The sequence below is a fragment of the Carassius carassius genome, chromosome 6 (assembly GCF_963082965.1).
Source record: "Carassius carassius chromosome 6, fCarCar2.1, whole genome shotgun sequence".
Lineage (NCBI taxonomy): Eukaryota > Metazoa > Chordata > Actinopteri > Cypriniformes > Cyprinidae > Carassius > Carassius carassius.
The window spans coordinates 17,900,616-17,916,409 of NC_081760.1; the positions used below are offsets into that span (position 1 = coordinate 17,900,616).

At 40.0% G+C, this 15,794-nt stretch overlaps 2 protein-coding genes across 2 annotated transcripts in view; both read right to left on the reverse strand.

Moving 5' to 3' along the window:
* Window positions 1-6,332, reverse strand: part of prozb (protein Z, vitamin K-dependent plasma glycoprotein b) — a 31,478-nt gene extending 25,146 nt beyond the window's left edge. The window contains exons 1-2 of the mRNA XM_059552343.1: window positions 6,030-6,332; window positions 5,684-5,847 (exon numbers count right to left, since the gene is read on the reverse strand). Coding sequence (XP_059408326.1) covers window positions 5,684-5,847; window positions 6,030-6,105 — 240 coding nt within the window. The 5' untranslated portion in view covers window positions 6,106-6,332. The remainder of the gene's footprint in view (window positions 1-5,683; window positions 5,848-6,029) is intronic.
* Window positions 6,333-6,914: 582 nt separating this feature from the next.
* On the reverse strand, window positions 6,915-15,433 carry f10 (coagulation factor X). Its single transcript, XM_059552339.1, has 8 exons — window positions 15,273-15,433; window positions 14,895-15,055; window positions 9,692-9,716; window positions 9,496-9,609; window positions 9,275-9,406; window positions 8,913-9,199; window positions 8,669-8,786; window positions 6,915-8,167 (listed from the first exon to the last, which is right to left on the reverse strand). Exons 1-8 carry the CDS (start codon window positions 15,331-15,333, stop codon window positions 7,548-7,550), a joined length of 1,518 nt encoding a protein of 505 aa, XP_059408322.1. The 5' UTR covers window positions 15,334-15,433; the 3' UTR covers window positions 6,915-7,547.
* Window positions 15,434-15,794: the final 361 nt, after the last annotated feature.

Consider the following 15,794-nt stretch of genomic DNA (forward strand, 5'->3'; position numbering starts at 1 on the left):
CAAAATCAGCTGGAAACAATAAGAACAGACACTGAGTTGCAAGTGTTAACGCTAGAGCTGAAGATCTTTGCCCGAACCCGACGGGACCCTATGGGTTCGGGCAAAGATCTTCAGTAAACAGTAAACTGGCTTTTAAAAAGCTGTCAATCAAAATGTACTTGTACTTGGCTCGGGTCCTTGATTACAGCTCTAGTTAACGCTACAACGAGAAGTTGATGCTGGAAGATGTGGAATGAGCAATGCATGCTGCATTAGAGAAAGAGGAGGATCTGAATCAGTGAAAGTTAAAATTTAATGTACCAGTGAATATATCAATTCTCAAATTAACTTTCAGAGTCATTCTTCCTCTCCACACTTATCAGCCTTACCAATCGCTCCTCCAATTCATAATGACTCCCATAACAGCTTCGTATCATGGAGTCCAGCTGCGAAAAACACTTCACATACACATTTAAAAACAAGCCAAAGTCTGAGAAAGCTGATAGTATGCACTTTCCTGCAAAAAATCTATCTGATCTGTCTGCAGATGTGATTAGGTCTGAAGTTGGGAGGACCAGTCCCATCATGAATGCATCTGCTAAGCCTTACGTTATTCAATTAATTCATCCAGCTTGTTTGCCACCTCAGGCAGAGCCTTTAGCACAGTATTTATTTATATTCAAAGCCTACGTAATTCTGGACAACCAGAGCAATCTTTCATTAGCCAGACCAGAATTCTTTGAGCCGTTCAATGTGGAGAGTGAACACGTCTCATACCATCTCAGAACTTACTCTGGAATCACAGAAACATCTGGCAAGAAAGCAGAAGGGTTCCAGATCAAGTCCCTGGGCGAAAGAGTTCTCATCTCCCTTCCATCACTCATTGAGTGTCATGCAAACATGAACAATCGATCTGAGATTCTAACGCCAAGTACAGTTCTTCACCAGCCACATCTCCATCACATTGTCAAGCACATTCCAGAACTATAGAACCAGAAGCAGAAATAATTTTTCTACTCGGAAGAGATGCTATTAGGGCACACAAAATCAGGTAGCAGGTCAATGGACCAAACAATGCCCTATTTGCTGGACCTGGGCTAAAGTAAATGGAGAGGTGTGCCTAAGTAATGTACATAGGCCAACGGTCAACACATTCAAGACCAACATGCTGGAAAGTGGTTGCCATAAAAAATTTTCAACCCTGTATGAGCTTTATGCAGGCCAAGGAGTAAAGTGGTAGCATGTCTACCAAAGCAACTGAGAAGACACTTGGACAGTCCCCCAGTAAAACGACGGAGTCCCCAGTCGGAGCACTTTCCAGCACCCCTCCCAGAGACTCCAAGAATGCTGGGTACTCTGCACTGCCGTTCGGCCCGTAGGCACAAACGACATTGAGAGACCTATCCCCGACCCGAAGGCGCAGGGAAGCGACCCTCTCGTTCACCGGGGTAAACTCCAACACATGGCAGCTGAGCTGGGGAGCTATAAGCAAACCCACACCAGCCCGCTGCCTCTCACCATGGGCAATTCCAGAGTGGTGAAGAGTCCATCCTCTCTCGAGGAGTGTGGTTCCAGAGCCCAAGCTGTGCGTAGAGGTGAGTCCGACTATCGCTAGTCGGAACCTTTCTACCTCACGCACAATCTCGGGCTCCTTCCCCGCCAGTGAGGTGACGTTCCACGTCCCTAGAGCTAGTTTCCGTGTCCAGGGATCGGGCTGTCGAGGCCCCCGGCCACCAGACGCTCGCATACGAGCCCCAACCCCGGGCCTGGCTCCAGGGTGGGGCCCCGGCTGCGCCATACTGGGCGACGTCACGGTCCTTTGATTTATTCTTCTCATAAGGGGGTTATATAAAGTATATATTTTACAAAATATGTTTTACAAAAAAATTACTATAAAATCAAAGCCATATATCTAACCAAGTTGTGTTCCAAATTTGAAGTTGATATCACAAAAATTGAAGTTCCTATGAGATTTTGTTTAGGCGTATTACCAAAAATAGCCACCGGGTGTCACAGAATTCCATTGAATTTAACTGTATGCATTCTACCATAACAAATTAATAAATTTCTGTCCAAATATCACTTCTGTCACAAAATATGGAACCTTGAGACTCAGACCTTTCTGACAATATGTGTTTTGTCAAGATTCGAAAATATTTTGATCATAAATTATGAAACATGGCGACGCCCAAAAGGGGAGGAGCCTGATAAAATAATTTAGAGTACCGTTTCTATGGTAACACAATGTCCAATTTCAAAACAGTTTTCACAGGATGAATTCTGAGATCATAAGCTTTCAAATGATACCTAATTTATGATAACTACTAAAATATGTGATGTAATAAAAAACGCAATCAAAAAAATAATATAATATTTTAGAGGATAATATGTATATTATACTTTTTAGAGGATAATATTATTTTTAAAAAAATTTTAATTGAAAAATACTAGGTTTAATGTTTTATTATGAACTTTTAGCATGAAAACCAAAGTTTCAATTATTAAAAGTGTGTGCATCGACTTTTTATGACAAACACCAGAAACGCCTGTTACGATGTAGATTTTTTGAGGTGCGCTCTTGTCATAAATTCATCTATTACTGTTCCTGCAACACTGGACTAAGGTCCAGAACACATGTGCCATGGCACCCACCTCATTGCCCTCTTGGCGGAGGGTGGTTAATTTTAAATATTTCGCCCTCCGCTCCAGCATGCTGGCTGGGGAACGGGAATGAAGTCCACTGGATCTCGACATTGATGGAGTCCTTCTGTTATGATCGGAACCCAGGGAAACACAGGAGACGAGAGATCCAATTGCAGTGTGGGTTTTAATGGGTAATCCAAATCAGCATCCAACGAGCAGGGGTCAAAACCATAAATCCCTCCATAAAAAAACAAACAAACAGGGAACGAACATGAAAGGGAACAGGAAACTCGGAAGACGAGGACACTCGGAAGGCGAGGAAACTGGGTGACGGAATGAAAGGACTCCATGAAGACAAACAGAAAAGACCGGTTAATATAGGCAGGGTAATGACTATCAAGTGAAGACACCTGAGTGCAATTAACAGGAGTGCAATTACTGTGATGAAGGGACAAGGCTTTTTGGGAATATTAGTGCCTGCGCTGAGGTGCCTATGGGGAAGTGAGACCACTAGTGGACACCCAGGGAAACAGAGACCAGACAGCGTGACAAGCTACTAGTTAAGTTACTAGTTAATATATTATTAATCACTTATAAATCATTGAAATGTCAACATTGTACTACAACATTGTTTCTCAATGAATATTTATTAATCATAAACAAATTATGATTAAACCATTTGTAAATGATCTGTATATAATTTATGTTTCGTTAAAGTTGTAAGCTGGTCTGATAAAAAGCGCAAAAAATGCAGTTATGCTAAAACAAATTTTTGCTTTTAAAAGAATAATACATTATTCTTTTTTATCAGAGAATACATCTGTCTACACCCTCACCAGTCGGCATTTATATTGCAGTACACTCTACAAAGTATTCAAAACATGTTGTGTAAATGCATGAATAAATGTTTTACAAACCTGCCGGTTACAGGTTGTGTGTGCGTACACACTGGGGTGAAAGATCTATGAATAATGAGTAAAACATTTACAGCAGATGAGCAGTTTACACTTGCAGAATGCAAAAAGCTTTGTAAATTATTTATTTATATGTTTACACAACATGTTTTGAATACTTTGTAGTGCACACCAATGTAAGGGCTGACTGGTGAGGGCGTAGACAGATGTCTTCTCTGACACACATGGAATATTTTAATGCTGTGAAATAATAGTAAAATTTTTACATTTTCATAATTTATAAGTAATTAATAATATATTAACTAGTAACTTATTAACCATCTACTAAGGATCTGTTTCTTGATTTTCTATATTTTAAGATTACTTACGACAGATTTGTAAATCGTTGGCATATTACTTAATAATTTTTGAACATAAAGTCATGTTTTTTCAAATGATTAGTTCATCATTATCTAATCACTTGTAAATAACATAAAAATATGAACATATGACTTTTTAATCATCCATGAACACAGTTATGTTTTGTAAATGATTAGTTCATTAATTAGTTCAACTAATCACTTATAAATTACTTACAACTGAACTTTATTATTAAGTGATACTCATGAAATTGCAGAAGAAAGCCTGGATAGAGATAAATCTATCCAAAGATACACATGTAGCCATCATCGCTTTGCATCATAATGGCCTCACATGAAAGGAAAAAATTGATACAAAATTTATTTGCACCTAAAAGAACCATTTACCGGCTCATCAAAGAACTTTAAAGATAGAGGTTCGACTGCAGTGAAGAAGTTTTCAGTGCGTCCCAGAGTGTCCAGCAAGTGCCAGGACAGTCTCCTTCAGAGGAGTCAGCAATGGAATCATGTCACCACCAGTGTAGAGCTTGCTCAGGAATTGCAGCAGATGGTTTGGGAGCATCTGCATGCACTGTGAGGCCAAGACTTTTGGACTATGGCCTGGTGTCAAGAAGAGCAGCAAAGAAGACACTTATCTCTAAGAAAAACATCAATACAGACTGAAATTCTGCAGGAAGTAAAAGGAATGGACAGCAGAAAACTGGTGCAAAGTTATTTCTCTGATGAAGTTCCCTTCCGACTGTTTGGGACATCTGGAAAATCGATTGTTCGGAGAAGAAAAGGTGAAAGCTACCTTGAGTCCTGTGACATGCCAACAGTTAAGCATCCTGAGACCATCCATGTGTGGGGTTCCTTTTCAACCAAGGGAGTGGGCTCTATCATAACTCTCCCCAAAAACACTGCCATGAATAAAGTGTTATCAAAATGTCCTTTAAGAGCGATTTCTTGAACCGATTGGTGACGATCCGTGCATTTTCCAGAATGATGGAGCACCATGTCACAAAGCAAGAGTGATAAAGAAATGGCTCGAAGATCATTACATTAAAATTTTGGATCCATCTCAATCCCATAAAGAACCTGTGGTCAGTTCTCAAAAGGTGAGTGGACAAGCAGAAGCCCACATGATCAACTCAGCCCAATTTGACCCAGAAGCTAATATCCAGCATGCCAGAGTGAATTGCAGAGGTTATGAAGAACAAGGGCCAACACTGTAAATATTGACTCATTATATATATATATATATATATATATATATATATATATATATATATATATATATATATTTTTTTTTTTTTTTTTTTTTTTTGCCAAATGCTATTATCCTAATTTAAATGCTCTTTTGATATGCTTTTAATTTTTTTTCAGTATACCATAGAAACGAGAAATAGTCTACAAATACTGAAGCAGCAAACTTTCTAAAACATAAAATTTATGTCACTGCTAAAACTTTTGGCCATGTAGGGTACGTACATTTACTATCTTTATATTTATTTAAACAATGGGTCGGCCCACATTGTACAGTGGCCCACGGGAAAATTCCTGTTGCTCCAAATGTTCAGTCTGCCAAATCGTGCAAGCGATAAAAACCCGTCTTATGGGCTGTTGGCCTAAAAAAACAATTTATCAAAAGAAAATAATAATAAATACAAAAATTAAATAATATTAATAATAAAAATCTCACCGGCCCCTCTGGCATTTGTCAGAATTGCCAGATGGCCAATCCCCCCATGCCCTGATTATATATACACTGATCAGTGATGTGTGTGTGATGATCATCAGATGCCATACTGTCTTCTGGTCATTCTCAAAGTATTCTCTGGCCTCTTCTTTATTGCATCTCTCCTCAAAGCACTCGCGCTCCAGATTCCCCTGCAGAATTTCCTCCAGCAGAAATGCATTTGCCCGTTTAGAGCGCAGCAGTAGCACATTGGCCAGCTGTCGGGACTGAAACACTGAAACACACCATGGACTTCAACAAACATCACATTGTGCACACTGGAAAAATATTTACACTTATCTCTGTGGTTTGAGGAACACTAGCAGTGAATGTCCAAATCAAACTAGTATAACAGAGCAAAACTAGGACAGGAACAATAAGTCCAATGTGACATTCAGTTGACAAACGATCACTCACCTGTGTGTTGATCTGCAAATAATACATGATGAGCGATCAGCATGAAGAACAGCAGCCGACAAATGAGTGATTCCATCGCGATCAATCAGCAGAAGATCCCAATGCCAGTCAGTCTCTGATCACAATGATCAGCTGCTTGTCTCTAGTCCCACCCACAATCAACATGGTAAATTATATAAACTCCTCTCAAAAGAGCATCTCCCTCAGGATACATGTCTCTCTCTCCTGTACATGACTACAAAATTTAACACACGCAGGATGTTTCAGAATATGACGTCGGCACATTGATGCTTTCAGCCCATTAACATGCTGTGATTAAACACTGTTAAATTAGCGAGTCAAATTTAACAATTAATCATTAATATTTAATCATTGTGTTTCTATTTGATGTCTAAATGGTAAATTGTGAAATTTTCTGTGTTTGAGAGACTCCGTGTGCTTAGCACTGTGTATCTGGACTCTGGTATCTGGTATGTCAACACGACCTCTGAACTCTCCATCCGTGTTTTTGAAAACCACATACAGCTGGTAGCTTATTGAGCTTAATTTCTCATCAGGAAACACATTTTACTTTATATGATATGAATATGATAGAAACAGCTTATCAAAGCAAGCATTGTATTAATTAAAACTGTGAAACATCTAAATTGGATTATAGTCATCATGAAACAGCATTGATAAACAAGTTTGGTTAGACTGGTGTATAAAGCAATTTGAAAGATGAATAATTAACAAGAATTACGACATAAAATAGTGTTGATTTACATTGATGTCAGACTCTTCTGAACTAGCTTTTGCCTTTCTCTGAGTTTTATAGACACTGTTATTTCTTGCCAGGAAACACATTTGACTTTATATGATACAAATACAATAGGCTAAAAACAGTTTATAAAATCAAGTGTCATCTTTATTAAAACTGAAATCTCATCAGGTGATAACATTTCTTCATCAATGAGGATTTTAGTGCGTTCAAGTTATGGTGCCTTCAAGTCCTGGAAAATTTGTATAAATGAGTTGGAAAGTTGTAATTATGTCATCAGCTGCATTCATTTCACTTTGGTCAAAGAAAAATGATGTACCAAATAAAATTCATATTTATTAAGCTTCTAAAACATTATGAATGTTTTTCTTTTGTAAGTTGTCATCTGATTTATGAAGGCTCTGTAAATTAAAATAGTAATATATTTTCTATCTTCATTGTACAAGACAATGGTATTTTAACTTAGTTTCATTGAAAACATATATAAAATTTAATTCATTTTAACAAAATTTCCATTAATACAGATGCTGCATCCAATGCATCCTAAAAATTTTCTCACTGACGACCCAACTCAGATCAAAGAAAGTTTTGAGTTTTCCACTCATAATTACAATTTTTGTGTGCAATCAATAAATACAAACTTTTCAACATGACTTGAATGCACCATCAATACATGCATATAAAAGATTAAGACAAACAGAATAATGACATTGATGAATCAAATTGAATTAGGATAGTAAATAGTGTTGATTTTTACTTCAGACTCTTCGTATTGGTGTCTTCTGAAGCAGCTCTCGCTTTGCTTTGGGTTTTAGAGAAGCTCCCATCTGTGGCATCACTTTGGACATGGCGTTATGGATCCATGTGATGTACTTGGAGACCTGCGTGTAGACGCCATACTTGCCCTTCCGTGCACATCCTTCACCCCAGCTCACCACGCCTGTGACGAACCATGTGTTTTGGTAGCGTGTCACATGCGGCCCACCGCTATCACCCTGACATGCATCTTTCTCCTCTTGGTCGTATCCGGCACAAAACATGCGGGTGGAAATTTTAAATTTACTGGACTCAATACACTTGCTGCGGTCGACGTACGGCACCGTTAACTTCTGGAGCACTGTGGACTGAAGGCCGCCCTCACGCACACGACCAAAACCACTCACCATGCCATCCTCCTGATTCATCAGTATGCGCTCAGCGAATTCGCGCTCTGGCAGGCAGGCAGGGATGATGAATTTGGTGAATTTGATGGGCTTGCTCAGCTTGATGAGAGCGATGTCATTGTGGTAGCTGTCAGCCATGTAGTTCTTGTGAATCAGAATCTCGTCTACATCGTGTGTGACCTCTCGACCCTCGTTGACCAGCGTGTCAAACTCACCTGATAGGAAAACACAAAGAGGAATATCTCATTTGTTTATCCTAGATAAATGTAAGAGTAGACTTTCACTGCATTCTGCATGATGTTTCTCCTGAGAAAAAAAGAACCCTGAAATCTCATACGTGCCTCCTCTAGAGTTTGAGGAGAGATTGATTTATGGCTCTACACTTTTACTGGATGATGTTTTGTGACTCATTTTGGGTATGTCTTTCTTTCTTTCTTTTTCTTTATACGTGGATAAATAAAAAACAACAACATTAATTTCATATCATTGGGATACTAATAGTAGTATTTAAAGGAGTCATGAACTGAGAAATAAAATGTCCTTTGATCTTTTGACACATAACAGGTCAATATACCATAAAAACATCCTGTAAGTTTCAGAACTCCAAACTTTCTAGTTAGTTTCACAGCTTTATCGAAACCAAGATGGAAAAACAACTCATTTTTGAATTTGTCACAAATTTTGAAGTTTTAAGGACACATTCATAAAAGTCGTACCTACAACCACGCGGGTGGAGAGTGACTGATTCATGCAATGAGCGGCTGACAAGACAAAGTACTCATTTAAGATGGTGCCACCACAGAAGCCAATGTTGTCTTCATTAATAAGAAGTGCCTAAGAGAAAGTTAGATGTCAAGGATAACACACACGAACTGGCATTTTTCATATTTCTGAAAATTCAAGTAAACTTTCAAGCAAAAGAAGAATAAACCTAAGACGAACCCAATTATAAGTATCTACCTGCCATGGACATTCTCCAGGAAGACAGTCCACACCATTCACGATTCGCGTGTCCCCCCCAGATGATACAGGTAGAATTGGTTCCTCCTCCACTTGATTCACAATCTCCTGCTCAAAGAGGCCGAACATGCTGTTTGTCTCGTTGCTGGGAGGGTTTGTGAAATCTACGACAGGCTCAACGGTGGTCTCTATATGCATCTCCTCTTCATTCTCAGTGTTGTTTATGTGTACGTGGTATAAGATGCTTCTGGTCTTATGAAGATGGACGGTGCCACATTTGAAAGGATCTAAAACAGAATTTATTTTTTGAACTGAGGATAATTAGTGGATAAACATCTGTCCTACATCATAACATCATTTACCATTAGAAAGACATGACTTCGCATTAGAGTCCAGCTGGTAGCCTTCAGCACATGAACAGGCGACATTATTCTTCTCCACCTTGCAGAAATGATCACAGCCTCCATTTTTATTCTCACAGAGTGCAAGAATAGCTGCAACAAGACACACCGGAGATAAACTCAACAGCATTAATGGTTTGATGATCTGTTGTGTGATTACTGAACAACAGTAGGGTCTTTACCAGTCTCACAATTGTAGCCCTTAAACCCTTGTTGACAGAAACAAGTGTATGCCCCGATCGTATCTTTACACTCGCCACCATTGTGACATGGGTGGGACAAACACGCATCTCCATCTGAACAAACAGACAAGCACTCATATCAAGACTGACTTTACCATTAAAACAGAACTAAACCAAAGGATTGTTACAAACTCACCAACATACACATGCCAGAACTCATCCTGAGATAAAACAGAAAAACACATCCATCAGATAAAATAAGCACATTAAAACATACTCTTGCACTTTAATTTATTTGAATTGCATTTATTTATTTAGTTATTTTTTAAATTGGAGTAGACCTTAGTAAGCTTAGATGCCATTTTGAATTTAACAGATGAAAACAAGGCTGTTAGGTATAGATTTACAGTACTTATAATGGTACACGCTGTATAAAGGTCATAGATCATGTAACTTTCAAAACTGTTTTCAAAAGTTTTTTTCACTTTTTTCGGAAAATTGTACACATCACTAGCTATGTTTCCATCCAAAGTTGCAAATTAACTTGTATGTGCAAAATTTGAATATTGTATAAAACATTTGCAAATAAATCACTGTTTCCATCCCATGTGTTTAAGGGAACAAAATAGTCACTTCCTGGGAAACAAGCACAAAGTATCAATAACAAAAATGAAAGTTGCTGCAACTGGTGAAGCACATGTTTTTAATTTCCTACATTATAAATTACTTGCTCCAGACAAAACACATTAATAAACTCTGTCATGTTCCCTTTCGAAAGTTCACTTCACGTTGTGTATGGGGGACAACTCCTGTTTACCCTGGTACTGAAGCCTGATTTATTCAAGTTTGTGTAGCTGCAAAAACCAATGGGGGAGTCGACCTCTATTTAAGTCTACTCAGAGCGTCATTTCATCAGAATCTTTTCCTTCAGCGATGAGACCATCTCTTCACTGACCTTACGCCAATGAAGAAGGAAAGCGCTCACCTGAAGAGGCCTGGTATCATCCCCCGCAGCCATCCGGCAACCTCCGGAGCAAGAGCTAATTTCCAAAAGAGTATTTTCAAATGTCATGCAATGAGTGTAGTTTGTGTAAGGACCTCTTGCGCCAGTCACATGGGCAGTGCCCATGCAGAGGCTGTGTTTGCTGTCTTTGCTCGTGGATCACCTTCTTTGACAAAGGTGGTCCTCCCCGCTCTGCTCTCCGATTTCCTTTCTCCCTGAAGAGAAAGAAACCACAGAACAGCGGATCTCATCCATCGGGCTCGAATGAACTCACATCAACCATGTGCTTGGCTCTCCCTAAAACACCTCGTCTCGCAGGTGTGCTTCACACAGGATGCTCCTTGTATGCTCAGTATGTGTCTCAACAAACTACCGCTGTGATTACAGACCCACATACTTAAAAGAGCATTTCTCCTCTCCCAATAATCTCCCTGTCCTCACACAACAATCTGCCACTAGTAAAAATAGAACCGCTTGCCACCCAGCTTATGGCTTAGAAAGCCCTTCCCGGTATGTCAAGTAGGATTCTAACAGTCTTAGAATGAGGGTACTCACTTCAGTTCACTCGCAGGCCACCTCACTTCAGAGGCATTGTTGGTACTTCGGTACTGGATAATGAAGCACATGTTCTTAATCCGAAGGTCTGAAGTAAACACATTGATTGTCAAGGGCGCCATAAAATGGGTAAAATGGGAGGACTGGTTTCAGACTCTGGATTTGAAATACGAGTACTTTCTTGTCTAGAGAGCCCCTACCATCACAGACCATTCTTGAAATTTGGGTTCAAGTGAATGGCCTATCAATATATAGTCCCATATTTCTAAGTATGTGGAAACAGCTCTTTCCCCAATAAGACAGATGGGAATCTGCATTTTGAACTACCTCAACGACTGGTTAGTACTAGCCAGTCAGAACAGGAACTTATTGCTTACAGGTTGTTGTTGCTCAACCATCTGCAGCATCTTGGGTTGAGAATCAATTTAACCAAAGGTTTTCTTACTCCCAGACAACTATTCATGACAGATGCCTCCAGTGTGGGGATGGGGAGCTTTGTATTGCCCCTTTCACACTGCACGTCGGACCCGGCAAATTGCCAGAACATTGCCGGGTCGCGGGACGAAAGCAAACACGTCCCGGGATTGATTCCGGCATTGAACCCGGGTCAGGGACCTAGTAACATTGCCGGGTTCAGTCCCGGAATGAGCGCTGTGTGAACAAAGCCAGATCTAATGCCGTGTCGTAGTGATGACGTTATCACGCGACTCTTTTACCGGCTGTTTTGAAGGAAGATCAACGTTTGCGCCGAAAAAATATGTGAAAACTGTAATGAAGCAGAGATCAGTTAGTTCCTCACTTTCCACGCTGACGCTGAGATCGTTCACCAGCTTCAGTGAAAGTATAATGTGCCTAACATTTTCGACTCGTACATTACACTTCACGCCCTGATGTCACGTGTCGTTGCGGGACCTTAACGGTTTGTGTGTGAAAGCACACAAATATCCATACGTGGAGAAGTGGAATTCAATACCCACAAAGATTAGAAACTCAGGAAGTTTTGCAGTATTTAAAACCAGCCTCAAAATTTGGCTAAAATCAGCACAAGAGTGTCACCACTAATGATTGCATTGTATTTTCTGTATTTTGGTGTATACTGTATATCAAACCGTTTTTATCAATTTTGAATTGATGGATATGTATTTTTGTAAATTTATGTAGTGTATTTGTTGTTTAGTGGTTAGTTTTTTTGTTTTGTTTTGTCTACCTGCCCAGGGACAACAGATGCAAATTAGCTGCTAGCTAACTCTGGTGCAATTGTCTAAATTGTGCACTGTCCCTGCCAAATAAACAAAATAAATAAACAAAATAAATAAAATAAATCCAGGGTAATCACTGATAGTGTGAAAGTGCAAAATCTAGCGACCCGGGAACAATTGCCGGAACACTTTACCTGTGTATTTGCCGGAATGGCAGTGTGAAAGGGGCTTATGAGGGCAATCCTGGTCGATCCACAAGCAATGCCTACGCATCAGCTGCCTCGAAATGATGGTTATTTGTCTGGCTCTAAACACCTTCCGGCCAGTCTTAAAGGGGCACCACATCCTGGTTCGTTCGGACAACACGAAAGTGGTAGCCTATATCAACTGCCAAGGCAGCCTCAGGTCATGTCACCCTTTACAGGATGACTTTTGGGCACATAGAAAACTCCTCTCACTAAAGAGGAACCAAGCTAAGGAGATACCTTCTCTCGCAAGCGCAGGGCAAAATTTGGCATCCCGAGCCAGAACTGTGGAGCTTCCAAGTCTAGCCAGCTTCCTGCGAGAGTCACCAATACCATTTTAGAGGCTCGGGCTCCATCTACAAGATGTCTTTACGCCCTCAGGTGGTCAGTCTATGACTGGTGTTCAGCATGAAGGCAACGCAACATGATGTGAACATTCAAAAGGGAACGCTTCGGTTACTAACGTAAGTTCAGTTCCTTGAGATAAGGGAATGATCATTGCATAACTTGTCATGCTGCATGAGAAACGATAACTGTTGCTTCAGTTGAGTGATTCTATTGAAATGGCGCTCCGAGACGACTTATAAAGAGGTCTGTTCTGCCCATTCTGGTGGGCTAGAGTGCCATTAGTCAGAGTGTTATCTTGCGTTTAGATCACGTGATACAGTTCTTGAGGTGATTATACCAAATCATTTTGATGACCGACTCTCTCTCAACCTCTGCTCTGGTTAGTCCAATTATCCAATCACATTATCTGTTTCGTCAAAGTCAAGAGTTCTTTGATGCACATCAAGGAATTTATTAGATAAATTTGTTTCCATCAGTTTATGCACAACTTCTTACTGGATACATTTTTTTAACTAATTACTACTTTACTATAACTTTTTTTTCCGGCATTTCAATCCACTATACCCACTATCCAAAAGTTTTGAGAATTACATAAATATTAGTTTTCAAAAAGTTTGCTGCTAAACTGCTTTTAGATCTTTGTTTCAGTTGTTTCTGTGATGTACTGAAATATAATTACAAGCACTTCATACGTTTCAAAGGCTTTTATCGACAATTACATGACATTTATGCAAAGATTCAGTATTTGCAGTGTTGCCCCTTCTTTTTCAGGACCTCTGCAATTCGACTGGTCATGATTTCAATCAACTTCTGGGCCAAATCCTGACTGATAGCAATCCATTCTTTCATAATCACTTCTTGGAGTTTGTCAGAATTAGTGGGTTTTTGTTTGTCCACCCTCCTCTTGATGATTGACCACAAGTTCTCAATGGGATTAAGATCTGGGGAGTTTCCAGGCCATGGACCCAAAATTTCAACATTCTGGTCCCCGAGCCACTTAGTTATCACTTTTGCCTTATGGCACGGTGCTCCATCGTGCTGGAAAATGTATTGTTCTTCACCAAACTGTTGTTGGATTGTTGGAAGAAGTTGCTGTTGGAGGGTGTTTTGGTACCATTCTTTATTCATGGCTGTGTTTTTGGGCAGAATTGTGAGTAAGCCCACTCCCTTGGATGAGAAGCAACCCCACACATGAATGGTTTCAGGATGCTTTACTGTTGGCATGACACAGGACTGATGGTAGCGCTCACCTTTTCTTCTCCGGACAAGCCTTTTTCTAGATGCCCCAAACAATCGGAAACGGGCTTCATCGGAGAATATGACTTTGCCCCAGGCCTCGGCAGTCCATTCACTATACTTTCTGCAGAAGATCAATCTGTCCCTGATGTTTTTTTGGAGAGAAGTGGCTTTGCTGCCCTTCTTGACACCAGGCCATCTTCCAGAATTCTTCGCCTCACTGTGCATGCAGATGCATTCACACCTGCCTGCTGCCATTCCTGAGCAAGCTCTGCACTGGTGGCACTCCGATCCCGCAGCTTAATCCTCTTTAGGAGACGATCCTGGCGCTTGCTGGACTTTCTGGATGCCCTGAAGCCTTCTTTACAAGAATTTAACCTCTTTCCTTGAAGTTCTTGATGATCCTATAAATAGTTGATTTAGGTGCAATCTTAGTAGCCACGATATCCTTGCCTGTGAAGCCATTTTTATGCAATGCAATGATGGCTGCACGCGTTTCTTTGCAGGTCACCATGGTTAACAATGGAAGAACAATGATTTCAAGCATCACCCTCCTTTTAACATGTCAAGTCTGCCATTCTAACCCAATCAGCCTGACATAATGATCTCCAGCCCTGTGCTTGACATTATTCTCACATTTTGGGATATATATATATATATATATATATATCCCAAAATTTGCATTAAAATAGGTGGATGGCAACAGCTAATGTCTGCGACCATTTTGACTGGTATTTGGGTCCTAAAGTGGTATATATAATTTCCTTAATTTTTTTTCAATAAAATATAATACTGAATAAGCAAACCACTGACCGTCTTTTTAACATCCTCAAAGATTTCTCTGGCTTCCTCATAACTGCAGCGCTCCTCGACACACTCACGCTCCATGTTTCCCTTTTTCAACTCCTCGAACATGGTGTTGGCACGCCTGCGCCGGCTCAGGACCTGAGTGGCATCTCGAGTGTGGAGGAAGACTAGATAAAAACGAGATCATCATTATCATCAAAGCCTTCTTCTACCAGAGACTGACAGCAGCAGAAGAGCTGAGTGTTGAGAAATAAACCAAACCCATTAATACAGTTGAACTCAGTCTGACATTGATTAAACCATAAATAACAAACCTTTGGGTCAGAAACAAAGAACTCTGAGTCATTCTGAATCTGTAGTCTGTATGTTTAAGACAACACTCACCTTCTGAGTTCACACAGTGTATTAGAAACAAGAAAAGAAAATTCCAGAAGACCCAAGACATTGTCGTTTGTCAGCGTTCAGCTCTTTCACATTAGAAGATCGTTCAGAAAACAAACAGAAGGTCAATGAACTGAATGCTGGGAAAGAGAGACACAGGAACAGGGGGAGGAGAAAATGACAAGAGGACAAAATAAAAAGCACCAACATTTACACAAATAAAGAGGCATATGTGACATTGTTTACACTCATGACACGTGATATTACAGTTTAGAGCTCATTAAACTGCATGAATCCTCTTTGATGAATTCATGAGGTTCTCTACACCAACACAGAGATTTGAAAAGCGCAGCCAAGCAGAAGCTTATCAGGGAATAAATTTGACTCTGTTTCTTACACAGAATGTCAGAAGACATTATTACAGTACAGAAGACAGAAGATGTGAGTGCAGTCCTCATTAAAACATTTCAGTAATGTCAGTGATTCATAAAGTTTCTAATGTTAATGGATTTATATTTATTTACC